This window comes from Rhamphochromis longiceps, linkage group LG9 (assembly GCF_057381845.1).
Source record: "Rhamphochromis longiceps isolate RC_006_pf linkage group LG9, R_longiceps_female_GT1.1, whole genome shotgun sequence".
NCBI lineage: Eukaryota > Metazoa > Chordata > Actinopteri > Cichliformes > Cichlidae > Rhamphochromis > Rhamphochromis longiceps.
Window position 1 is genome coordinate 19,528,178 of NC_140565.1, and position 26,799 is coordinate 19,554,976.

The window sequence follows — 26,799 nt, forward strand, 5'->3', positions numbered from 1 at the left end:
TGTCCCCAAGAGGGTTATGGACCCCCAATCAATCCTCTACCTAATCACACGAGCCAAGGTGTGACAACGGGTGTGCGTCACAATCAGTCACTGTGAAACCTGGCCCCACCCTATGTGATTTACTGAGGTCAAATGGCCCAGGATGTGAGTGGGCGTTAAGGCTTCTGGGAAGGGATCTCAAAACTGGATTATAGATGGGAGACAGTTGGTGTTGTAAGCCGTCGTCCTCTGTTCAAAGATGGTTGTTCACAATCGACATCATTACTTCTTTTCTGTGCAATATGTGAACACAGGCATCTTCGAAATAGGGGGTCTATGACCCTCTTGGGGGACACCCCCATAGGGCTTAAAATCTTGGACTCTCCAAAAGTTGTCTTCAAGAAACTTAAAGAAGTCCAGACGCTTTTTTTTCCAAGCTACTTAGACTACGATGACCTGGCTGACTGAGAATCTCAGTGAGCACTAACTGGATACATACACTACTCAAATAAATTAAAGGAACACTTTTTAATAAGAGTATAGCATCAAGTCACTTAAACTTGTGGGATATTGATCTGGTCGGTCAAGTAGCAGAGGGGGTTAATAATCAGTTATGGCTTATTGGCCTCCCAGGAACATTTTTGGGCATGCATACAAGCATGTAGAGGCCATACAGGCTACTGACTACCGTTTTGAGTTGCTGAAATGAAATATTAGCAAAACAGACTTGCCTGCCACATCATATTTTCATTTTGTGTTTCTTTTGGTGTTTTTGAATCATTGAATTCAGCCCCTCTGCATGTTGATACTTTTCATTTCCATAAAATGATGTGGGATCCTTTCGTTCCTAACACATTACCCAGTGTACCCATATCAGTGTAGACATCCAGCATGATTTTTTTCCCCATTGAGATTTGATGTGCTTTCAATGTGTTCCTTTAACTTTTTGAGCAGTGTGCATAAGAAAATGTCACAAAATAAAAACACAAACTGGGGAAACAATAGTAGCTCAACAGTGAGGCTCTGGCTCATAATGTGGAAGAGATTTAACAGCTAATAAAGGCTTTAAAGACTTGGATTAGCTTGTTTAACAGCTTCTACAAAAGGCCTGCTGGGAATCATCAGGCTGACTAGTCAGTATAAAACTAGAAATCAATAACATCTGAAAATTTGGTACATTTTTAACACAAACTTTATCCTTTTTTTTCTTTTTTGGGGTGTATTTACTGTCATTTACAGATGATCTTAGAAGGTCATTCCAGCTGTGACCACTGCTGTTTGACAGAAACAAATTCACTCAGTGTGACCAGCATGTGTTTAATATATCTGGTATGCAAAGAAATCTTTACACACTGTGACGCTGTTAAACAGACTGGGAGGACATGCATATACAAACAAGTGTGTGACACATGACGGTAAATGGCAAGTCTCTCCCTGGCTTCTATTCCACACTTTCATCTGATTCATACTTGATCTTCATGACAACAAAAGCAGTCTCTGAGTCACCCAGACGTCACATATATCAAAGCTCAGCCTTGGACTACATTAAGAATAATCATTTCCAAATTGCCACACAAATTCCATTTCGTCAGACAAATAACACTCCAACAGAGTCAGCCTTCGATCGGCTCATATTGACTCAGCAGCGGGAGTGAGAGTTATTAACTGAACCTGTCAAAACTGAAGCTCAATGGGATTCCTGGCATGTGGAAAACATTTTAATTAGTCTTTCTATTTACTCTCCATAAAGCCCAGGAAGAGCAGAGAGAGATAAGAATATACATATCTCACTATACTAAGCGCACAAAATGCTATATAATTCATTCCCGTGTTATAGATTCATTTGTTCCTGTGATTTAAATAATTCAAAGCCAAAAGATACATCTTGTCCTCACGTTTTGGTTGTGTGCGTGAATTATATAAGTGTCCCAAAAGAGCAGAACACCCTGTGCAAATAGATTATAATTTCCCTGATCAATAGCTTATAAGAAAAACGTTTAAACCAAAACAGAGACTAAGATAAACAATTGAATTTTGCCAGAACAATCTCTCCCCTGAGCTGGATGAATACATCAGTCTTTTTTTGCTGAAGGTGAGTTGAGTGCATACAGAGAGTCTACACCGAGATGAAAAAATATTCAGTAACTTCAGTCCACATCCACATGTCTGGATGGTTTTACTACAGGGCTTTTAAGTAGGGGATTTGGGGGTTTTAATTTTACTGGAAGTAATTTTTCCCATTAGGACGAATGCTCATATTCTCCACTCTTACGCCATCATTGTGGACATGGATGCGGATATAGACAGCTGCAAATATCATGGGTGGATGCTATTAACTAACTGTTAAGCAGTGAACTGTTCACATATGCATTATATACATTTGAAAGAGATTGATCCAAAGTCAAGGTAATTTCTTTCCAAGAGTTATTGTGCATTTCTTTAAAGACAAAGTAAACAGATGCAGCGGTAACGGACGCCTTCACATGCTATTCTCAGATTCAGATTTCTCTTTGGATTTGTGGTTCATACGCAGTCGATGCCCTTGGTCCACAGTCACAGTGTGGATTTCATTAAAAAACTAACAAACTGCAATGAGCTTCATGTTCAGACCACCCTTGTGGAAAGTGCTCTTATATAAAGTAGTGTATAATCAGCCAATTATTATTGTTCTTGGTGACACTACCTCATGTAAGAGTGACCATCCCCGTGCACTCATTTCATCACTGGCCACTGAGAGAAGGTGAATTGTTTCATGAAACTGCATATGGAAAAGGGTCGCTGCTTGAATTTTAACACTTTGCATATAAGTTACCGATCTTTGACGTTTGTATTTTACTATTAAAGCAAGAGAATGAATTAATCAAAACATGCTAAAACCTTTATACGATGTAATAAAATGGCTCATTTTTTCTTTTTCTGGCTAATCCAGGGCTCCATAAGTCTTAGTTTTTAATTAACCAGGAAATTCCTTCCACCAAAAGCTGTGTATTCTTTTACTGGATAGCCCCCCCACCCCTCAAGTGCTATCTAAATCCCCTTCAGTTATATAAGACTCTATAGCTTTGTATGCCTGCATGTGTGCATGCTGGCACAGTGTTTTTGCTTTCAAAGAAAGAAGGCTTTTTGATCTGCCTCAGTCTCACAATTCATCATTATAGCTAATATCACATACAGACGCACACACACATAAAGCATGCAAACATACACATACAACTGCCTACCAGCAAGCTGCTTGCCCATGTTCTCCAGCTCTTTAGAAAAGAGGGAGTCACCCAGTAGCAGGCCCGTCTGCCCGACAGAGCTCCCACCTCTCACAGCCTTCAGATCAGCCTCCCAGACAGCCTGACGCTAGTTAGCAAGGAAAACAGAAAGAGAGAAAAAGTCACATTAGAAGAAAGACCCTTCAATTAACTCTTTATATAATTTTCAGCGTTTGCTGGAAATATCTAAGCCATATCTGCTGGGGGGAAAAAAAGAGCCAATTATTATTTTACGAGCTCAAGAAAAACACAAGAAACCACAGCAAGTGTAGATGAAAGCATACATCATGGAGTGCACTGTGTTAACTGAGTGCAGGGTGCTAGACAGTCAGTAGTGGTTCAGAGCATTTTTGTGTAACTATCAGTAAATCTATAGGAGCGTGTATGCACACCAGTCTGCTGGCAGCGAGCCTGGCAGCAGCAAATCTTGCGCTGCCAGTTACGGAGCAATAAATCAGCCACTTTGAATAGTTTCCAGAGTTTTTTTTTAAATAGAGATGATCATATTCTAAAGCATATGAAATGAAAGAAATAAAAAGGCAGATTGGATCACTTATGTGTAGTTGCTGTGTTTGGCCTATTTTGCTCGTACCAATCATGGCCAAGTGTGTGATTTGGAAAGGGACCTGTTAGACAGTCTAAACTTTGCCAAGTTCTTTAATGGCAGCATGCTTAATCCTCCTATTTTTTTTCCTTTGATAGGACGCAAGTGGCCAGATGATCTGTTTCAGTGGACCGAGCGTACATGAGCTCCAAGCACAGGTGAACAATAAAACCTGTCAGCCGTAATTCCACCTCCTGTAAGTTTGGTTTACACTAGATAAGTTATGATACCTCTGATGCCAGCACTTACATCATTTGATGTGCTAAGCACTTAATGGGAGACAGAGCTGACTAGACAAAGTGCTGACACAGAGTGAGGTTTGGAGACATCTGGTGATATACATAGAGCGAGGCTTCCAGCAGTCTTTAAAGACAATCCTGGGATAATCCCTTCACAGCAAAACCCGAGCACACGGCTGCGCAATATCACTAAAACAGTGAAATAGTTCAAAATGAAAACATCTTGCTATAATTTTTATGATTTTTATTTTGAAGTGCGAGGTACTTGATCCTATGCACGACAGACTATGAACATAAAACACAAGCCACAAAGTCCAACTTTAATAGAACAAATGTCAGAACACCTGTGACCACTGGAACCAAACCGATTCCACATGAAATCCTAGTTGAGGATAATTGCTTGAACAAGGTTATAAAAGAACACCTGTGAACACACACTTTCCTCCTGGGTTATATCTAATGCAACATAGCTGAGTGTGGTAAAAAATAAACAGTGTGAATGGGAGTGTAGGAAGAGCAGTGTTACCAGTAACGGAAGATGGAGTTGGTGACCTCACACAAACCTCCTATTTGGAAAAAAGACAAGCAAATGCTTTTGATTCGGCGAGAAGAATATCTGGGGGTGTCGGCCGCCGCGACGGACACTGGATAAAGTCAACCTCAAAAAAGCCATTACTCATAAAACTGCAAGATTTAACTTGGCCGAAGGATAAGAAAAGAAGCCTGATGAAGTGCAGAACACGCTTTGGTCAGTTACAACCAAAATAAATTTGTGTGGATCTGATGGTTTCCAGCATGTCTGGTGTGAACCTGGCCAATAACACCACAGAGGAGTGCATGAAACAAGGATGTGTGAGTGTAATGTTATGGGACTGCGTGAATGTCAAAGGTGCATGGACGGTCAGGGCAACTGAATACTAAATGGTGTTTTCATTCAGGGCAGCCACAAGAAGCTCGAGAGGAAAGGAATTTTACAACACGACGGTGTTCACAAACGCACAGGGGACAAGGATCTTTACGGGGAAAACTATGAGCTGGATAAGCGTGTCCTCTCACTAAAATCAAACAGATCCTTTGGAGATCTTCAGTGATAAAACCTCTGCAGCAAAGAGCGACTGAGAAGAACTGTGTGAATAATGAAGGAGTGAAAAACTGGCAACCATCAAACATAAAGGTGGGCAGACAAAATAGCCTTTTTAAAAATAAAAATAAAAAGAAGAAGAAGAAGAAAATTAAAAAAAATTCACTGATCAGATTTTTGGCATTGGGATTGTCCTTTTGGGTTAAGAGGTGTAGTTCTTAACACATTCGTCTTGCAAAAGAAAAATCCCCTGTCTGGAACACAAACTCAGGGGGTCGGCATACTCCTAATGCAGGTCCCATGCCCGGATAAATGGGAAGGGTGCATCATGAAGGTTATCTGTTGTAAAATCTGTGCAAAATCAGAAATATAAAAATATGCAGATCCATGGGCTGTGGCGACCTGCTAGGTAACAAGCAGCCAAAAATCCCAGTATATGCACAGGAAGGAATACACTCTATTATAAGAAGACTCTCTTAACATTTTAGTATTCTTGCACAAAGGGGAGGTTAACTCAGTTTGTTCTACAGTAACAAGTTAAGCTCCCCTCAAAGAGGACTGCAATGCTTAAAGAGTAGGTGTAGTGAAAAACAAGGGAAGCTGCTATCCTCTGATAAATGACAGAAGATCATTCCCAGGATCTATGGCATTGATCTTCATGCCTGTCAGATACATAAGGCCTTCTGTGGTCGTAGAACCACAACACCCAAGCCAATCTTTAATTACAGTCCTCATAAAGCAGCAAGGCGGGTTGAGTGCTACAAGTGAATCCCCTCCCCAGCTTTATTTCTTTCTCATTGGTGGTATCTCCCTAAATCCAACAGCATGACATCACACTGTCCTCCTCTTGCCTTTTATACTCAGCTCTGGCAAACAAGACCACCAACAGATTCCCAATTTTAAGTGGACTTTACGTCGTTACATTTTAAAGCCCCGGTGCTTCGGATATCCAGAGTCCAAGTTGATTATATCAAAGATCAAATTTATCGTAGTGCCTTATTAAAGAGCTCGGTTTTATAAAAGCTTTTGATATACAATAGATCATCTATTATTAGCAACATCTACAACGCAACATCTGCATTGAGTTCTAAAGCTCTGCTGTAATCAGGACCATATATCCTGGAGACAGCAGACTGGAGGCCGAGGCTGATGGGACTCCACAGTCCCAAAGACCAGGAAAACCAAGCAAGCCTGTAAGAAATTCACCTCATCAGACAAGATCAATAAACAAACAGACAGTGCAATGAAAATATGACTGTTATTTCATTGGGTTTAGTGACATCATACTAACAAAGTCACCTGGATGTAATCGTGTATCAATATGGCATATTTGAAAATCATGTACAAAACAAAAATGCTACACAGGAGATGTTGGGGCACAAAATGGACTTGATTACACGGTGAGACGATACAACAGAATGATGGAGAGTGGTTTCATTTAGCCATGGTTTAGAGCATCTATTGTTCTTATAACAAACAGTGCACGACGTGCGATATTTTAATCCTAGCGGCCGAAAAGACAGGAAGGAATGGCTTTTCATTTGCCAAATAAAAAGTGATTTTGCAATGACTTATAGTGTATTAATGTCAGTGGTGCAAAACTGGTATGATCTCCCTCCCACGATGATAAAACTAAAGAAAGCTTAAAGAGAAAAGGGGAAACCCTTCTGGTAAAACTTCTGGCTAACTAACAAACATGGGTCTTGTTTCTTACAAAATTGATTCCATGTTGAGAGCAAACAAGACAGAAAGAGAGAGGATAGACGTCTAGAGTCAAATATTTTATAGCCTGCATGTGTGGAGCTATACGTGTGTGGTCAGCAGTAATAATCACCGCAATCTGGGGTTTGGTCCAACATGGCCCCTCCACACAACAAGGACTGCCGGGGGTGTGTGCATGCAGTCACAGGGGTTTGAGCGTACTGCTGGCTTTGCGAGCACAACTGATGGACTCTTGTTGTGGTCAGGCCTGGGTTGCATAGGGACTAATATACACAAAACACACACAGGACCTTGCACCAAGACACTCTATTTGATCATCTCTCATTTCAGCTTATTATTTGAGGCTTTTAACTGCTTCACTTGAAGTATTGGGGCTCCTTTGAGTTATAAATGCTCTGGCTGATAGGATTTGCTATTACGAGTGTTTGGGGTGTTTAGTGTACGTCACTACCACAGTACCTTTAGTGGACTGCACTAAAGGTACTGCAGTTCTCCTTAAACACAAGTGGATCACTCCATATAAAATCTACTAAATTTGAAGTCAAATGTTTCCACCAAACCACCTTAGAATCAGCTTTTCTTTTTTTTGGTGCAATAACTTTACTATGTTTAAGAAGTAAAACAAAAGTTTATCTTCATGATATAGCTTTGAGCTTTAATCATCAGGAGATAGATCATAGTTCTTTCTGTGTCATAAAAAGCTGAAGCTGACTGATTTATTTGCAGGCTGATTTTGTCGGCTGCCATCTGCTACTTGATGACATATGAATGAATGAATATGAATGGCTCTGGTTAGCACTGTTGCTGCACAGCAAGAAATTCCTGAGTTCAATTCCACCATCAGGCCGAGGTCTTTCTGTGTGGAGTTTGCATGTTCTCCCCGTGTTTGCGTGGGTTCTTCCCACAGTCCAAAGACATGCAGTTAGTGGGGATAGGTTAATTGATCAATCTAAATTGCCCATAGGTGTGAAAGGTTGTCTCTTTCTTTGTGTTAGCCCTGTGACAGACTGGCGACCTGTCTAGGGTGTACCCTGCCTCTCGCCCTATGACAGCTGGGACAGGCTCCAGCGCCTCCCACGACCCTGAAAAGGATAAGCAGAAGCGAATGGATGGATGGATGAAGTATTAGCGTTTATGAAAGCTGATTAATGAGACGTAAAAATTAAAGAAGAGACAGGAGAAACAACCATGTTATGGGTGTTGGCATTACACAGTTTGGCCACCAGAGGGCACTTTGTTACCTGTTCGCAAGACACGCACGTGGAACGCCACAAAGACAACCGACTGATCCGAGAATAGTTGGGCAGAGGGTAAAGAAGTACATAAAGAACTACACATGAGATTTTTAGTAAAATGTATTTGTCTTGTATGTCTGAGAGAAAAAAAATATCAGCAGTCATAGAGGAATTCCAGATTTTTTAAATCGCCAAATATCGGTATTTATCTAAAAAAATCTATATCAGTCAAGCTGTAATAACAATTTTGTTACATAGTCATGTTTTAGCACTTGCAAAATGGCATGTCTGTGAAATAAAGAAACATCTTTAAAATTCCTGCCACACACAGGCCGGGATCACCGAGGGTGTCAGGTTTAGTCTAGTGATTAAAGGCCAAAAAGCTGTTACAAGCTCATAGCGCAATAAAGCAGCAACCTACAAAACAGCCCTCTTCTTTTCACCCTTTTCTTTGCTAACATGAAGTTTTGGATCAGTCACATCCTTTGCTACTTCAGCAGCAGCAGGAGATAACCACCGACTTTAGCCTTGTCTGTACCTCGTTTCCTTCATACTCGTTTTTAATTTTGAAAAAGCTTCCTTGGTTATAACTATCAACGATCGAGCTCCTGCCAGAAGCCAACAATGAGGAGCTTGGCCTGAGCTCTCTCTGCAGTGCGCTCGCACAAAAAACTGTGTGCCAGGTGGTGTAAAGTAGACCTGCTGCATGAAAGACACTCTGCGGACCCTTATTTGGTGTGAGATTAATCTGGGCATAGTGAGAGCTGACATACAGACTTAAAACGGGTATCACATGCCAAAAGAAACTCAGCATAAAGTGAAGCATGACATTTTTCTCTCTGTGAATTTTCATCTCGAGCCTCATGAACCCTTTATGTCATCGGGCCTCAGGGTTGAAGCTCTGGTAAGCCAGTGCATTAAATACTGACGAGTACCCAGCCAGTCCTGTGTTTTTTATAGAATCAGGTGTAGTGATGCGTCAGTGCTGTACAGCTGAAAAGTCTTGTGTATTCTGGGGAATTATCTGAAGTGGAAAGAAACAAAAAGAGGGTCATATATTCTGTCATATCTTTACATGGATTAATCAGCTAAGCTTAACACTAAGAAAATGAATTTATTACAGGTTTTCTAAATAACTCACTTTGCTTTTGCAGCCCCATCTAAGTTGCATGGCTGTGGGAGAATATGGGATGTGAGAGTTAGCACTCACACTTTTAATGAATTCCTGTTGTTTTGGCTTATAGCAGAATCACCTAATGGATTTTATGGACTTGCATACAGAGCTCAGAGGCTCACTCATCCAACCACAGCCAAAAGCAGACAGGATATTGACAATAACACAGTTAGGCTTTTACTCAAGTGCTCCAAAGACCGACTTTATGACACACTGCCTGTTCTTAAATCAGAGAAAAACAACGAGTGTCAATAGAAGTGCAAATGAGATGAGTCTTTACAAGAGTCTGCGGGAAAAAATATATTTTTACTGCACTGTACTTCAAAATTTAGCTGAAGCCTTAGAATCAGTGTGCCATAACACAAAAGATTAGTTTTTGTATGTGTGACATCTTGGAGTTCATTTCCCAAAACTTTAAAAAAGAAAATGTTAAAGATGTGAAAGTGCTTCAACGTGTTAGCCTGCAACAGACTCTCCAGGATGTACACTGCTTCTTGTCCTATGATGTTGGGCGAGGTTTCAGCATCTCCCATGACTCTACACTGGGAAAATGGAGGAAAAATAGATAGATGGATCTATTACAAGAAATTCCCTAACAGAAATCTCTCCATCATTGTAAGCGAAAATCATTTTAGTGCACAGGCAAATAAAGAAAAACAAAAAATCCTGTAAATCCAAAACAAAGCTTTTGGCAGATTACACCAGCACTTGACTTGTGTGGCTACGCTGTGCGATTTGCTCAGATGACAACCATACATGCGTGTCTGTGGAGGTGTGGGGAGCAGACTGTTGCCAAATATAAAAAGCCATACAGCCAAGATTCCTTCGGAAACAGAAATAAACCCTCATAACGGTTCTGCTTCGCATCTCTCACACACACAGCACTGCATCACACTAATTATCTTATTTCCAGCATACAAGTGAGCAGTTTCCCTTGGCATATTTTACGATGGTAACACCCATACCACTCAGAGCAAATCTGATTAACACATATCACTTAAGAGTTACAAAGGAAAGTGGGAGAATTTCGGGGGGAATTTACACCTGGCTATTGCTTTAGGAAAGAATTTGTCTTTATGGGGCAATTATCACCTAAAGGGAGCTGGCAGAGGTAGGAGACTAATAATGATAACCGTTAAGAGTGTTTACTTTCCAACATCTCCAGGGCATTTACTGCCCAAACCAGGGCTTGTCTACAATACAGGGCTCTACTTTATTTATGGACAGTTGTAAATGCTAATAATAAAATATGACTTCAAACTTTTAAAAGTTGCAAAAAAAAAGTAAAGAAAAATGCAATGACCACTGCGACAAGAGAGGAAGCACCAAGACACTTTTCTACCAGCGTAATGAAATCTTATGTCTTTACTCTGTGCGAAGACATAAGATTTCATTACACTTTCATTCATTACTTTATTCGAGTTATTTGTACTCCTACCCCCACCTCCCGCCGAATAAACCATAAAAGAAAAAAAAAATTTCCACACTGCTTAGTCATTTTACTCCACAAGCCCCTGGACGACTAGCTGAACTTACAAGCTATTACAAATTGCATTTGCCTTTCGAAGAGGGCCAAATATAAGCAATTAAGCACAAAACAAGCACGGTTACTTGCAGCACTATAGGTTACAGGAGATATTTGCACTTGCAGAGTCCATATGGGACCTATTAGCGCACTGTTCTCTAAGTTGCCAGACAAGGCTTAACCTGTGAAGATTGCGGTGTAGCGGCAGGATGGAGTGTCTAATCCCTTGTTGCGCACAGCTACAAACTAGTGGTTAAATGTGGATGTGAAGGTCATTGGAAAGGAGAAATAAAAGGCACAGGCTAAATTGATCGACTTAACTCTTCCAGATTTATTAAAACTCTGTTACTCTGTGTTGGTTGCGGTCAAGCCTCAGCTTTTCGGTTCTAAATCCTTCTGTGCGTTGTGTCAAAGAAAACACTTGTAAAATGCTGGGAATTAGTGTGACTGGCATGTTAAGGTCCAAATGTCTACAGTTTCAGGTTGGAGGCTATTGTATTTGGCTAAATCCGTCAGAGCTCCGACTACTTTAGTCCTTCAGTTTCTAAAGGTCTGCTCCCAGTTAGTCTGGAGCCTCTCTGCATCTGCTCCACACACGGAGCACTGCACTGGCTCCTTTCGTTCTTAAAAAAAAGCAGTAAAAAGCCTTGTCTAACACTTAGATTGGGCAATTATATTTTTAAAAAAAAAGGTATTGGCTTTTCGGAGAGGTAATTATACAAAGGTACCGGCGTCTTAGCTGAATGCTTTATTAACAGCATGTGCCTTTGACTGAGTCTGGTGTGCGCCACGTAAGGCCACTATAGATTTCTTCCCTGAAGCGTCTGAGGTTTATCACGCCACTTTGCTATTCAACAAACCTTTGTGTACCTACTGTAACCCAGAAATATTTAGATCCATTATCAAACCCATCTAAATCTCCTGCGGCTGTTACGTCGCTCGATATTCTTTTCGTGTATTCCTTTCAAACTGCACACAAGAGCTGTGAAAGGCAAGCAAAGTGATGCAGGGAGAGTTTTAATTGGGGCTGTTTAGCGCTATCAGCTGTTGTGTAAGCTGAAATCCCCACATGAAGATGGATCACTTTTACTCGGGCCTTGTTCTGTTAACGAGGGGCTCGAGGTGGTTTTGAGACAATAGCAGTCGAGGAGGAGAGAGCGACGAGGTAATTGATGGTTGTAAAGCGATCTTAATTGTTTGGTGATGGATGTAGGGAGGACACTTACAGAGCCTGACATCTGAGATAAGGTGTCGCATTCCTGGAGTCGTCCCGCCACTGTGTCCAACCCGGGCAAAGGAGCTGCTCCAGACGATACGCACAAACGAGGGAAAAAGGAAGGATAAAGCAGAATGAAACGGCATAAAGATTTTATATATTAAGTATGAACTGCAACTTACAAGATATATCAGGTACAGCTTGTTCAGATATGTGTGGCCTATGCTCCTCTTCTGATCTGCTGTCTGATAGTGTGTCTCCCTGCAACCTGGAAAACAACACACAACATAAACTTGCACTGCAGCGCATGTTTGGACATTGAAAGTCAGATAACAAAAAAACAAGCCAGCCTCAATCAGTCTGAGGTGATGATACAATGAGGAAATGTTTAGCGAAACGTTCGGCGAAATCTGGATCGGCACGGAGGTCGGTTTCAGGTCACAAACTTTTTTGTTTTTGCTGAAATTAAATATGAATAATAATGAAGAAACGACAGTAATGCACGAATAGACGATGTGTACACAGGCAGCAGCACCTCCACTATCCCTATGCTTATAAAAACATAAAACTGAAGATGAAGAAGAAAAAATAAAAACCCGCACGCAGCTACTATTTTTCCCTGACATCATTCAGTTACTGTTTTTTATCAGAATGTGTTCCAAGCCCCTATTGCTTTTTTTTTAAGATAACACCGTGGACTGAAAGGGAAGTGGGTCTGACAGATTTGGCTGTCTTAAGGTAGCAAAAGATTTGGGCTGCCCAGAGATAGTGAAGTAAACTGCAAATGAAAGACAAACAGCCTTTTCTCGTTTCACCTTTCAGCAAGAAGAGAAAAATGCTATTTAAATGCATTTATGCTCTTCTAAATTGCTCTATACACTCACTATAGCTGTAACTGTAAATCACATCATATGTCAAATTTGTGCACGCACCACGTTGGCATCAAATTCTTTATACCTCATGCTGTTTCCATGTCATGAGAGCAACCATTAGCAGAAGAGAAAGGAAAGCAATCCCTATGCCTTTATGGCACAGCTGCATTCCCAGCTGCAGGGCCTCCTTGTTTCTACCTCTACATCGAGACTAAAGGCACAGCGCAACTTCTTAAAGTGGATTCTATTTCTTTCCTTCTTTAGACATCCCTCTCCTTGTCTCCCCCCCTCTTTAATGGTCTTTATAAGACCATTAAAAGTACCCAAGATGACTATCAAAAGGCCTTCCCATTCTCTGAACAAAAGCTACTCATAGCCGCAAGTCTTGACTACAATTCCCCTAGTGCATTCCTGATATGAAAGCAATTAATTTAATGAGAACGACAAGTCCAAAAGAAGTTTGTGGAAATCTATCCATTTCCTTAAAACCGCACTGCCAGCTACTTCAGAGCAGGCCTAAGATCTGGGATGCGTTTGCACACAGGAGATTTTGTGGCGGGAGTACATGCTCTTTAAATGAACTGTTCAGGCCAATAAGGGAGGTGGATGAAATGTTGGTGTGACCACAGTTATAGCCCAAAAGGCAGAAACGTGGCCACAACACACAGGCCACACAGCATTTTGCACTTCAACCAACCAGCAGAGAGCCACTGGAAGCTGCATGTTTTCAGACCTGCCACTGCTGGTTAAGAGGCACACTGGCTGACTGGAGCATTTGGTGGTGTGGCCAGTGTCTGGACAGAAGGGACGGAAAAGGACGTTGGCAAGGGAAGGTGTCTTAGAAGTCAGGGATCGGTTTCAATACGGGGTCAGTGAGTTCAAAGAGAAAAGCGATCCTGCAATGCAAAGTTGACATTTTGTTCTTATTATGGTGCCCAAATGGGAACGGAGTTATCGCCTTCACACTGTGGGTGTGAAATTAGGTGTCACTATTTCCTGGTTTGGGGTAGTGCATGGTAGAGCCAAGTGGTTCGGTCTCATTTGCGCAGACTGATAGACCTCACTGACCTGTAAAAAAAACACAAGGGAAGCTGGATTCGAATGTGTCTGACTGAGGGATGACGGGTATGTGAGGAATGCTTATCCAGCTTGGGCCAGTGTTCACAGTTCCCTGCTGAGCCAAGCAAGCCTCTGGTATCTTTGTGTGAGTTATAAAATATTGCAAAGATTCCCCTCAGTCATGTCAATATTAAAATGAACTAACATGAGCAGTACTGCAAGGTCACATCTCTCACATCTCTACAAGTCTCACTGATGCTGAAGGACAGATGCACGTGTTAGTTTTCTGAAGAACAATTTTAAAGCTTCAGCGAATCTCATCAAGGTAAAAGTAGACAGTTTGAAACCTGTGTCCAGGCTGCCTTATGTGTGCATCCATGAATACCTGAGTCTGTGCACGTATGAACTTCTGCACAACCCTAATTTGAGAAATCTGTCTTCTCAAAACAGCACAAAGGGCAAGCCATGCGTGCAGCACTTTTCCAGCTTACTGATCTGTTTATGGCCCTTAGACTACTCAAAAATGACTTTGAAAGACCACAGCTCCTTTGCCAATAAAACTTGGGAAAGATTCGGTGGTCAGGTTAAAGAGGACAAAACAAGAATTTGGCCTCAGCCGAAAGGATAAAGGAAGACAGAGAAAGGGAACAGATGTTTGACATTTCAGTAACAAAAAAAAACCTTCACAAGAGCCAAAAATGACTCCAGATACAGATGCTGCTTTGCTTTGCCACTAATTCCACCATGGGACAAAAGGTATAAACAACTCGCTTAAAACCATCAAGTCGATAAACTGCCAACAAAAATCCAGCGATAGCCTTCATCCTCCTGCACAAACCTTTGACAACAACCCGCAGCCTGCGTGTGGAACGAAATTGATAAGCTGCATGAATGAAAGAAGAGTTTGAAACAAACAAATTCCAGACCCCAACCAGTGGAGGCTGTGCAGGCAGATTTGTGCCTGGCGTCTCATCAAGAAGATACTGTTTATCTTTGACTGGCATCAAGGAAGAGTTTTGCCCACACCTGCCTACGGTATCACACCCAAAACTCAGAAATCTGAGCACCAGACTGACGATGTGAATCTGAGGGAAACAGGAAATGTGTCTGAGGAGAAAAACTGTGATAACAAGGGAGAGGGTGATAATGGAGACAATTATCCTCGCTAGAGCTGATTTGTGAAAACAAGCAACACTGGAATGGACTTCAGATATGATATTATTCTCTGCTACCTCTGATACAAATGCAGAGACAGGAAATGGAGGGTAAGAAAAGGATAAGAAAGAAGTGTTGGATGTTTGAAAGAAAAAAATGGATGCAGCAGGCGCTACGGTATAGTTTTGACAAATGAACTGTAGAGGAAAATTTACAGAAATTGTTTAGCATTTCAGTTGGGAGATGAATTTGTTTCAGTTCTTGCTGAGACTTTGATGAGGAGATTATCTAGTGAAAAAAAACAGTAAGTGTGGCTTTGCGTGGGGTTAAGAGCTGAGCAATTTCCTGGATTTGGGCAATAATTTAACATAATCCTGGAAAAACAGCTATTTGTCACCTATTTACTGCCTCCAGTCTTTAAGCTAAGATAAGCAGTTATCACAACAGCATTAATCTATTTACCTAACTACTAGAAAGAACAAGTCTTCTCAACTGGTTATACTTTCTTAAGGAAAGCTGTTTTATATTATTACAAAACTCAAAAAATGTTGTAAATAACACTAGAGACAGACGAGGAGTGGAGAGAGAGTGGATCCAAAGGCAGACTCTGGAGACGGACAGGAACTAAAAGCGAGCCTTTATTTACGGCTCTATGAAAGGCAAACAAAAAGCAAAAGGGAGACAAAGAGTAAACCAACAAAAACCTAAACTGGGAAAACAACTAAATACTAAGTGCATGGCACATGAAGACCTGAAACCTGAGACATGAAAAACCTGAGACTTGTAAACATGGGGGAAGATGAGCAGGGTGGCTGAACAAACAATTCAACAACAGGCAGAGGAAGACAGAGGACTAAATACACAGTGGATAACGAGACGGTGGGAAACAGGAAGGAAACACAGCCTGAACTAATCAGACGCAAAGACACGCAAAACTGAACACGCTGAACCCTGGACAAGGGACTATCAAAATAAAACATGAAACATGAAACATACACTAAGACACGGACTAGACAGTGGAACCAGGGAAGACAGACATGGGAACATGACCGACTGGGGAGACAGAAAGAGAGCACACAAAACAGACACAGGAGAAACATAAAGACAAGGATGTTTAGGTGTGAGACACAGTAACAAAACCCTAAAAACTAGAATGTATAAATATAACCAAAGCAGAAAATAACTAAGAGAACTAGAAATACAAATGGAAAAGCAAGGAAACTGAACCATGAATAACACTAAATCAAAGAATATTAATTAACCAGCAACACAAACACAGACCCAGGACCATGTCGTACCAATACCAATGCCGCACCTTATGTACGGGAGAGCAGTGTGTCATGATTTATGAGATGAAGTTTGAGGTATATTTCTTTCATCCAAGGCAATTATTTTACACATTCAGCAGGCTATGTACTGAACTTAGAGGATAGAAACAAAGTATCAATCCTATCATTTATCATTAGTCATAAATAATCTATCATTGTAAAATTCATCAGCCTATTCTTTTTCTAAGAAAAGGTTAATCCATGAAAAAAATTTCCAAAAACATGTGACTTCATGCAGAGGTGTATACTACTCCTTTCACCAACCCCTACAGTCTGGCTTTTTTGGTTCTATTAAATGAAGTTGCAAGCTGAAAAAAATGAAATGTCTGTTTTTCAAATTAACTATTCTGATGTATTATAATGATTGTGTTGTTCTTTTGCTCAGTTGTGCCCTTGAGCCTCACTTTTTCTTTCAGTTCTAATGAGAACCAGTTTGATTTGGTCTTGTAATAGAGTAGTACACATCGTAGCTTAAAATCTTTACTTGTCTGACAGCTCCCACAGGGAACACCGTTCATCCCTGCTACCAGAAAAAAACGTTTTATGGAGCGGCATTTTGAGACTGTAATGGAATCTACAAACGATCCAGACACTTGACTAGCTCCATGCTGACATGCGAAACAAATGCAAACGGAGAACGATGAAGACGATTAAATGCTTTTAAAAACATATTCATGTTATTAACCACTGCATGTGTGAAGATGTTTGTGAAAGGTTTGTTGAGAAGACAGAGTACATACAGACATATATACACACACATATTAGTACTAATGTTTTATAGAGGTAAAAACACGGACGTTTCAAACTTTGGGGCAGAACTGTGCGTATATTCTCCGTCCACTGTGCCAGAAAAGAGAAGGTAGAAACATTTACCTGGCACACCTAGAGCAGATGTTGAGTGTAACTTTGGCCTGTGGTTCAGGCTGATAGGAGCTGCGTCCTTGGCTGAACTTACTGCCGGATAGAACCAGCCCTGTCACACCCTCCATCCGCAGGTCATCCAGGTCCTCTGGGAGCAGAGAGGGAGTAACACAGAGAAACAGCAACAGGGAAAGGAAAGCAAAGAAAATGGAGTGAAAACAAGAGACAGAAAGGACAGTTATTAATCATACTTTGGTATCTCCCTCCACTAACGATCCCCTGTGATGACAGTCTGCTAAGAGCCAAACGAGCAAGCAAGCACATCACAGTAAATAGACACTCGGCTTAGCCCTGCTGCTGTGCTGCTTCACACACACTCCATAGGCATGGATCCACAAAAAAGTGCAGAATCATAAAGTTCACATGACTAACACTTTGTTATGAGGAATGATTTTAACAAGGTGATGACAGGACCGCATTATTCCTGCACAGAAACAGGAAGGTTAACAAGCTGAACTGGACAAAGAACAATATGGAGAAAAAACGAGTGGTAAGATGGAAGGAAAGGGTGATGGAGAGGTGGAAAACTGGGTTTTGTCTGATCTCTTACTGTGTCCTGAAGAGCAAACAGTTGCAGAGCACACACACACATAGACTTTCTCCCCTCTGTCTCTAAAGAAGTATATAAGACACAGAGCGCACTACAAATGTCTTTAATAGACAGAGGACAAACACCACAGAGGAATAAATCACACCAGTAACATGATTTATGAAAAAAAACAGTGGTGATGTTGAATAGTTACAGACTTTAAACTGTCCATTAATACAATTCTAGTATCAAAGGGGAGAGTCTGAATCAGCCAGTCCATTTTGGTTTTGAGTGCATCCCCAAGAGATAAAACATACTGCAGTATTTTCCGTGTCACGGTCCTTTCCGTGAGAACGAATAGCGTGCGGGTGTTTTGGCGTCTTCCTCTCTGAAATGTGCTGTTCAAGTTTTTTAAATGTTTAAATCAACATTTTGAACGGTCACCATAACAATATTTCTCCCATTTTTCTCAGCCCAGATGAATATCTGAGCTTTGCCAATTGGGGTGAGGGGGCGGAGGTCACCTTCAGGCCAGACAGTGTACTCGAGCTTCTCGCTGCCATTGTTTCTGCTCGTATACACGTAGCACAGTACGTGCCTGACTGTCTGCGTATCTGTGTGTCTAGTTACTTGAAACCAACAGTGATACTTTTCATTTTGCGATTACATTACCTGGCCCCTGGTTGAGGGGGGGGGGGAGAGAAATAATGGGCCTCACACCTTGAAAGAGGAGAATGCATGACTAATCACCTGGATTAGATTGGATGACACTTGCTCATGAGAACTCTCTCGCTCCATCCATCAGCGCGGCACAAAGCCAGAAAATCTCATCTGTCTCTTCTCCCCTTTGTGTGAAATCATTGCAACAAGATGGCTAAAAGTCATCCTTCGGTCGTATTTGTTATCCACCTATCCTGACCTGCTACGTAAAAGAAAGTCAGGACAGATGGCAGTTAATAGATTTTTAGTGTTATGTCACAAACAACTGCCTCTAGCTACATTTTAAAAAGGAATGAAAAGTATTCAGAGCATCACCTTTCACAAAACAATTCCTAGAAACATTCCCACTGTCAACTACATGCCTGATCTGCAATTCTGCAGCTTTTTTTTTTCAACTTTAATTGTAGTTATGCACTGGGGTTGCTGTGTGTGACATCCTGTAGTCAGAAAGCCTTGTTATGAAGGATGCCCCTCAAGAAATATTACATGCACAGTTTGTTGTTAAAGAGGAATAGTCATACTCCTGGGAGAAAAGATCAAACTTAACCTGACTGTCATTCACTGTATCATTTTAGTTACTTACAGTTAGTCCAAATGCTGTAAAATGTATTCAGAGTAGAGTTATTTGCACGTATTTTGCAGATCTTTTCAAACTGTTGAATTTTGACACCATTTCAAATTAAATATTGAAATACTGGCTAAATAACACTAAAATAAAGAGGGATTGAATTCTGGCATGTTAAGCCATTTGTATTCCTGCATTTGTCTGCGAGTGACTAAAAGGGAAAAGGTGATACTGTGAATATTCATTTCAATTTTTAAACCTGTTTTGTCGTTTTGAATTGCACTCTGATATTAGCCAACAATGCATGTATTAGCGTGCCACAGCACTACATTGTTACAGCCTCAGTGGCCATAGTTAGTCCTGTTAAGAGCTGGTTAAAACAAAGCATTTCTTTAGCACACAAAAATACATATTTATATCCACAGAAATGCTACTGAAATCACACAGATCAACTGCCTCCACCTCACCCTATCCCTCTGCATCTCCTCCTTCATTACATCCATGAGTTTCCTTTGAGATTTTCCTCTTCTCCTGTCTGGCAGCTCCACATTTAGCATCCTTTGTCCACTTCGTCCACTATCCCTCCTCTGCACATGCCAGCTTTGACTGTCTAACTGTATAACCAGTAGCCTTTATGAGCTCTCTTCTCTTTTATTGGTTTGTTTATTCCCACTTGTTTGCCGTCATAAAAAGTAAATGTTTTCATGGTTTCAGAAATATGTAAAATACACAACCACATTCTCTTAAGAAGCAGAACTTATGTGTTGGTCGTGGCACAGAATGTGTTGAAAATATGTCCCAGCATCAAAGAAACAAAGCAATTTTAAAGTTACCTTGTCAGTAAAACCCTTGTCTAAAATTATGTTAAAATCTTTTGCAAAGTTTTTTGGTTTTCTTCTACATTTGATAATATGTTGCTCAATTCCACACTGCCAGAGAAAAAGGGCTGTTTTAGTGTTTAGTGAAGGACAGATAGGATACACTCCAGCGATACCCTTAAGCAGCGCAATATTAAATGTCCCATTCATCATGGAATGCATTGGAGGGGTGGGGACAAAGGGAGCCACCAGCAATTTGAGCAATTTTCTGGTCGTGGGAACTGCTCCGTTTTGGGTCTTCACTCTTTTCCTATTTTCTCTTCATCCATTCACACTTCCATCCGTTCTTTCGGCAACTGACTAACATGGCATGCCGGATTTTCTTTGGGTCACAGCCTGTGGTACAAATCATTAGCTGACACTTGGAAATATTCACTTGTGAGACTGCAGCTTTCATGAAACACTAAAAGAATAACAGGGACCAGTTCTGACCCTGAAAAATGAACATGACCTCGGTATGCACAGCTGCTTGTCACTTCAACTCCCATTTTGTCTTTTCAACTTGTTTCCTTCTGGTCAAAATAACATGACACAGTAAGGAAGCGAGACCTCTGCCTGAAGAAAGAGGACTCCAATCTCAGGCACTTAGTGGTTACTGAGATAAACGAAATTTTTGTCTGCATCTTACACACAAAAAAAACTGATTAAACTGCGGCTAAATGAAATGCAAGAGAAGCTCAAACATTCTGAAATGAGTCACCAAACCTGAACTTGACCTGCCAAAAGCACAGGAAACTAGCATATGCAGACAATATCAAGAACTGCAAATGGAAAGTAAAGAGTTTTTTAAAAAATTGAGTTTATGAGCATGTGCGTGCATGAAAGTGAAGCAGCAAAAATTGCTGACCTACTACAAAACTGAATCAGCGTGAAGACCTGCCGCTAGCTGCCCCGACTGTAGCTGTTCTATGGGTGCGCATTTTGGTGTCCTTATTAGCTCTCAGAAATAAACTGCATAAATGACAAAGATGGCTTTTAGAAAACAAACAGTTCTTTCGTGAGTTAAAGTTTTGTCTTGCCAGGAACAGGCTTTGAAGGAGGGTGTTTCCCTTCATCTGTGCAACAGCAGTCTGAACTGCATCCATGTCGGCCCTCACGCTGAATCCAACTTTCCGTGGAGAGAAGTGACAGATTTCTGTGTTGACACCATCCTATCTCTGAGGAAGGCCTGTGCATGGAGCGCTAAAATGATGAATTTGTATCCCGTGGGATAAGGTTTGGGTGTTAACATTATATATGAGTCCTTTTATAAGCTGGGCTTGAGGTCTGAATATGACAGCAGAAACTGTTTATTAGTCAGGAAAATTTGATTTTTTTCATCCCGCACGCAAACTCATAGAGTATGACACCAATTAATATTTAATTTGCAAAAGGACTTTTTGTGTTGGGACAAAAAAAAAATAGCATATGTCTGGAAACAATATATATGAAAACATTTAAAGTTGTATTTAACGGTAACAGCTGTTCTACACACAAATAAAAAAAAAGTGTTACATATACCACCTATACTGTTAACACAGAAATTCAAGTGACACTGAATGAATTATCATCAAGCCAACAAAAGTGCCAAAAACTGCAGTTCCTCTAATGGCCACATGAGGCTGTAACATTTTTACAGCCAGAATAGAAAATTTACTTTATCGTCTACAAATGATTTAATTGTTTACAACACTCATACAATGGGTGACTTTTTTAAAGACGCATCCATCCATCTATCTTCTAAAGCAATTATGCAAAGAAGCTGGATCCTTTCCCAGCTGTCTTAGGATGAGAGGAGGGGTACACTCTGGACAGGCTGCCAGTCTATTGTATTCGCTCTCACACTCACATCTACTGCACGACCAATATAGAATCATTTAAACTAACACCATACATGTCTTAGGACTCTGGGAGGAAGCTGGAGTATGTGGTAGAAGCCCTAACAGGCACACAAAGAACATGCAAACTCCAAGCAGAAAAGCACCAGTAACCCATAGGCTTCACCTCCGCTAATTAGAGTAACTGAACAGAGGACTCGCAGCTGTGTTTGTTTTGTTGGCACCTTCTGGAGCATTTTTAATGCAATTATCTGAAAAATAATATGCTTGCTGTGCATTACAGCATGCCCAACATGTTGGAATTATAGTACTTCATTAGACTGTTAATTAGCGCTAATTATCCTGTTTCCATGTCTGTGCACCACACCCCTTCAGTCTATGGATGCAGCTTGCTAACCTAGCTTGCTAGCGTTAGCTGATAACTTAGCATTTTAAACCAAATTAAGGTCAACAAGTTTTGTTTTAAATGACAAAATAACAATTGAATTTTTAAAATAACAATGTAATGCGTTACTGTACTAAATTCAGAAAGTACATTACAAGTATTTCATTACTTGCATTACATTAGATTAAGGTTCTTTTTTCTTCCTGTAGACTTTCATTACTGATTTCAGTTTTTGTGCTGGGAGGAGGAAAATGGTGGAGTGATCTATAGCTTTTGAGGAATGGAGACATTCCACCACAGACAGATATTACTTTTATTTTTATTTATTTTTTACTTTTATTTTTATTGCACAGAAGGACAAGATCATGATGGTGAAACAACTGCATTATACTGCTAACAAAACTGTCTGTCTGCACAGACAGCAGTCTAACAAGAAGCTAGCCAAGGATTTGCTTTGTGCTGTCAGTTTTGTGTTCATACATAAAAACTAAAACATCCCATCTGTGTCTTCATTACAATTAGGGATTTCTATTAGTGTGTGGACCTGTAAGTTTATATTGCTAACTGGTAATTATGTGACAATGTGTTTCAGTTCAACGTAACAATTAGTGTAACAAATTACTCAACTGGTGACATCATAGTGGTTGTGTCCATCTTTGACATACAGTCTATGATTATTACACATCACACAAGCTATACTTCTTTAACTTTTCTTAAGTTAATACCCAACTTCAAGCTGAAGATCAAAAGAATAGTACATTATGTGTGTGTAAATGTTATTTTCTTGTGTTGTGTAAAAGACATGGGTACTCCCCACGTTCACAGCAGAGCCCAGCATGTATCCCGCACAATAACACTATGATAAGTTTACAATGTGCCTCCTGTGAGACTAGTTTACCCAAAGACCAGGACAGCCTCATGGGCCTCAGTCTAGACACAACAAACGTCTGTCCACACTCGCCTGTTTGTCAGCCCTGTCACATTTTCACTCCCCAGGCACCAGGGCAGCCATGCGTGCTCTCCCCCCTCGTCTGACGATGACACGGCAGATAAATAAAATGGATCTACACTGGGGTGGAGTATGGTGGGAGAGGAACGGAAACTATTCAAGCGATGCAATCCCAACAAAAGGCCCAAGCGCTCAGGAATTCCGTGCCGCAATCACTCACTTGCGCTACAGTAGGGAAGGAAAGGAGACGAGCAAAGCACGCAGATAAAGAGAACTTGTCTATCTCTAAGTTTCCATGTAATTTCATGTTGTTTGGATAGCGACGGACTGGCTGTCTCTTTCCTACTCTTCCTAGGCTAAAAAAAGAGCTGAAGTCATAATTAGCACACTAGCTTCACAAATAACATAATATACACCTTCTCAGATGATGCGCTGACAGATGTAATGGGTGGAATCAGCTCAACCTCACACATGGAGGGAAGGCACACACACGCTCCATCTCCCACATAGAATCCATGGCGTTTCATCAAGTGCTGTGAATTATTGGGTCTCATCGATGTGAAATAATTGAATTTTCCATTCTTTCATGAGCAGTGGTGACAGGTAACCACAAAACACTGGGCTCTAATTAATAGTCTATGTGACACATGCCTCGCTCCTTACGGTGCGCAGTTGAAAAGCTGCGCTTACTCACAGACGGGGACGCACATGTGTGAGCAACATACTCAAACTTACAGATAAAAAAGGCGCACGGCAACACATACAGTGACACTTGCAGACCCCACACTTTTGCTGGCCTCACACACACACACACACACACACACAGCCAGCATTTGTGTTTCATTAAACCTCAAGCACCATGCCTCCACTCAGTGGTTAGTCGTCACACAGACACCTTTGATGTGATTCGCGACAAAGACACATTTGTTTGGCTTTGTAATAAAAACAATATTCCATCTTACATTTTATAATTATGTCTCAGCTTTCAATAGCACCCTCTCCCCCACGACCCCCTCCTCTCCTGGCCTAAAAATACGCCTGTTAGGCTCCAAGCCCTCGCAGCTCAGAGCGCAGCAGTAAAAACCCTGATCAGAATCAGATGGGGGACACACATGAGCGGGGTAACATCACAGCTCAGTGAGGCCTGTGGAAAGTCTCATCACAGACCTGGTGCAAACCTCCTTTTAACTCGCTTTCTAACCGCAAATATCGCCGAGATTAGGACGTCAGCGTACACACGGCCAAGCTTGATGTATTGATGGATTACGATCCCAGTCATTATACTGGGATAAAGACTCTTTATTGGTGTTTTATTACACATATTTCAAAATTAACAGGACTTGATCGTCAAGAAAGCATTTCACATGTACTACATAATAAAAATACATGGAAACATCTGTCTGCCAAGAGCAAGGTTGCCATCTACAGCTCAAAACAATGACGTTAATCACTCAGAGAGAAGTGTGCCTAGGCAAGAAGCAAATAGGAGAAATTACTGAGAAACAGCTATTAAAATATCAAAGATGAGTGATGGAATAATGTGGTAGGTAGCACCATACAAGCAATACATTCATTTGAGCTGAAAGCTCCTTTTGGAGATCACTGCTTGTTTTTGATAACTCCATAGATACAGCAACATAGTTTTAAATAACTTCACCAAGAAATGCACAGACACAGTTGTATTCAGTCATTAAAATATTAACACTCTAATAATTACTGCACAGTGTCATCAAGTCTATAACTCTATCAGGTAAACTTCTTCTCAGCACGAGCCAGAAAACGCTGGCGTGTTTAGCAGGTTGCCTCTACTAACACAATGGATCTATTCACACAACTGCTTTATCTGCCAGTCTAGATAACAACGCTTTCTACAGATTACATACTTGCGCACCTATCTATCATCTTTTGGCCCCGTCTAGCAACAGTAGTCACAATACAGCTTCACTGTATCAGTTCAGCTCGTTTCCATTCGAATAATCTGCTCATCTAAGGCGCTTATGCACACAGGAGGTACGTACGCTGGCTGTTATTAGGCTATGCTCTGCGTAATGACTACCTCTAGATTTATAGCATAATCGCAACAGTCTACTTGCCTATTGGTAATTGCTTCCAGTAATACCACCATAATACCGCAGCAATTTGCCCCTCGATTAACGTATCCATCTGCACTGTGGAGACTTTTACAGGCATCAAATTGGGCGCAGTTACGCTTTTAATGGGGACATTCTTTTCGCCATCAGGCCAGCAAAACCTTCAGAGGTGAGCACAGTCCTTTCAAGCGTCCAAGCGAAAGATTTACTGTTTCAGCAGCTTATGCTACTGACATATATGATCTCATTTACCTCCTCCTCTCGAAGCACCGCGATGATACAGCTTTGTTTTTGTTGGTTTACATCGTGTCCAGGGCAACTGTTGTGTCTTTAGTTGTTTGGGCAAAGATGAGGGAAGCAATGGTATCATGAACCGGCTGTACCTCCTCCTCTTTCTCTGTTTCCTCTTTGTTCTCTTACTTTTTATGTCTCCTGTTTATTTACAGTCTCTCTTGTTGTCCTTCAGTTTGTGAGTTTTATGCACGACACCTTCGTCCCGGACTATTCGCCAGTGATTGTGTATGACTGTTTTTATAAGTTCATCCCCATCTTGTATATCTGTTCCAGTTCACAAGTCGTTTTCTACAAGAGAATTCAGCCTCAGCTCGCTCTCCGTCTGCCATCAGTCCTCTGTCTGCCCACCTGACAACTCAGTTTTCCCCTCAGGGCTGCACGCTCCATCTTCAAAGATCCATCCACTCCAATTACCTGACTATTCACAACAAGCTACTTTTAATCATTGCTAACTTCAGTGTGTGCGTCTTGCCTCTTGGGGTCCTGAAATTTTCAATCAACATAACAAATGGCGGTGATTAAAGTGTGTCTGCATGTGGTGTGCGTTGCAGGAGGTCTTTCCTGATGGTATCAGGAAACTGGAAATCTTAACTGACCTCAGTCAACACAGCAGTCCTTCTAGTACAGCAACTTGTATTAACATAGGTAGGATGATATTAACGGTGATCTTTAAAAATCATAGAAAGTAACTAAAAGTAGTGTACTTATACAAAGAAAATACTTTTTTTTAATGCACACCAATGTTAATTTTGCATACATACAATGTACAAATTTAGACTACCAGAATAAAATAAATAAAATAAAAACTGGTTTGTTTTTTCCAGGATAAAACATACAAAAAAAACTGTTGCTCTGGCCATGCTAGCATTCATTCACTGGCCATTTTATTATGTACCCCTGTTCACCTTCTTTTTGACACAAAAATGTAATCAATATATACTCAATACATTTAGGCATGTAGACAGGGTCAAGGCAACCTGCTGAAGTTTAAACTGAAGATCAGAATGAGGGCTAAAGGTGATTTAAGTGACTCAGAATGCTGCTTCAAGTCACTTATTAAACAAATGTACGCAGAAGAGCATCTCTTAAAGGACAAAACGTCAAACGTTGAAGCAGATGGGCTACAGAGGCCCACACCGGGTGCAACTCCTACGACTCACAAGGCTCACCAAAATTGGAGAATAGAAGAGTGGAAAGATGTC

General features: G+C 40.9%; 1 protein-coding gene across 2 annotated transcripts in view; it reads right to left on the minus strand.

Moving 5' to 3' along the window:
- lg9h8orf34 (linkage group 9 C8orf34 homolog) overlaps window positions 1-26,799 on the minus strand; it is a 73,128-nt gene that overhangs the window by 15,417 nt on the left and 30,912 nt on the right. Inside the window, exons 8-11 of one of the 2 annotated variants that reach the window (XM_085418651.1) lie at window positions 17,323-17,458; window positions 12,218-12,303; window positions 12,046-12,122; window positions 3,201-3,327 (exon numbers count right to left, since the gene is read on the minus strand). In XM_085418651.1, the coding sequence (XP_085274777.1) occupies window positions 3,201-3,327; window positions 12,046-12,122; window positions 12,218-12,303; window positions 17,323-17,458 (426 nt within the window). The remainder of the gene's footprint in view (window positions 1-3,200; window positions 3,328-12,045; window positions 12,123-12,217; window positions 12,304-17,322; window positions 17,459-26,799) is intronic. The other variant, XM_085418652.1, reaches the window with a different exon arrangement.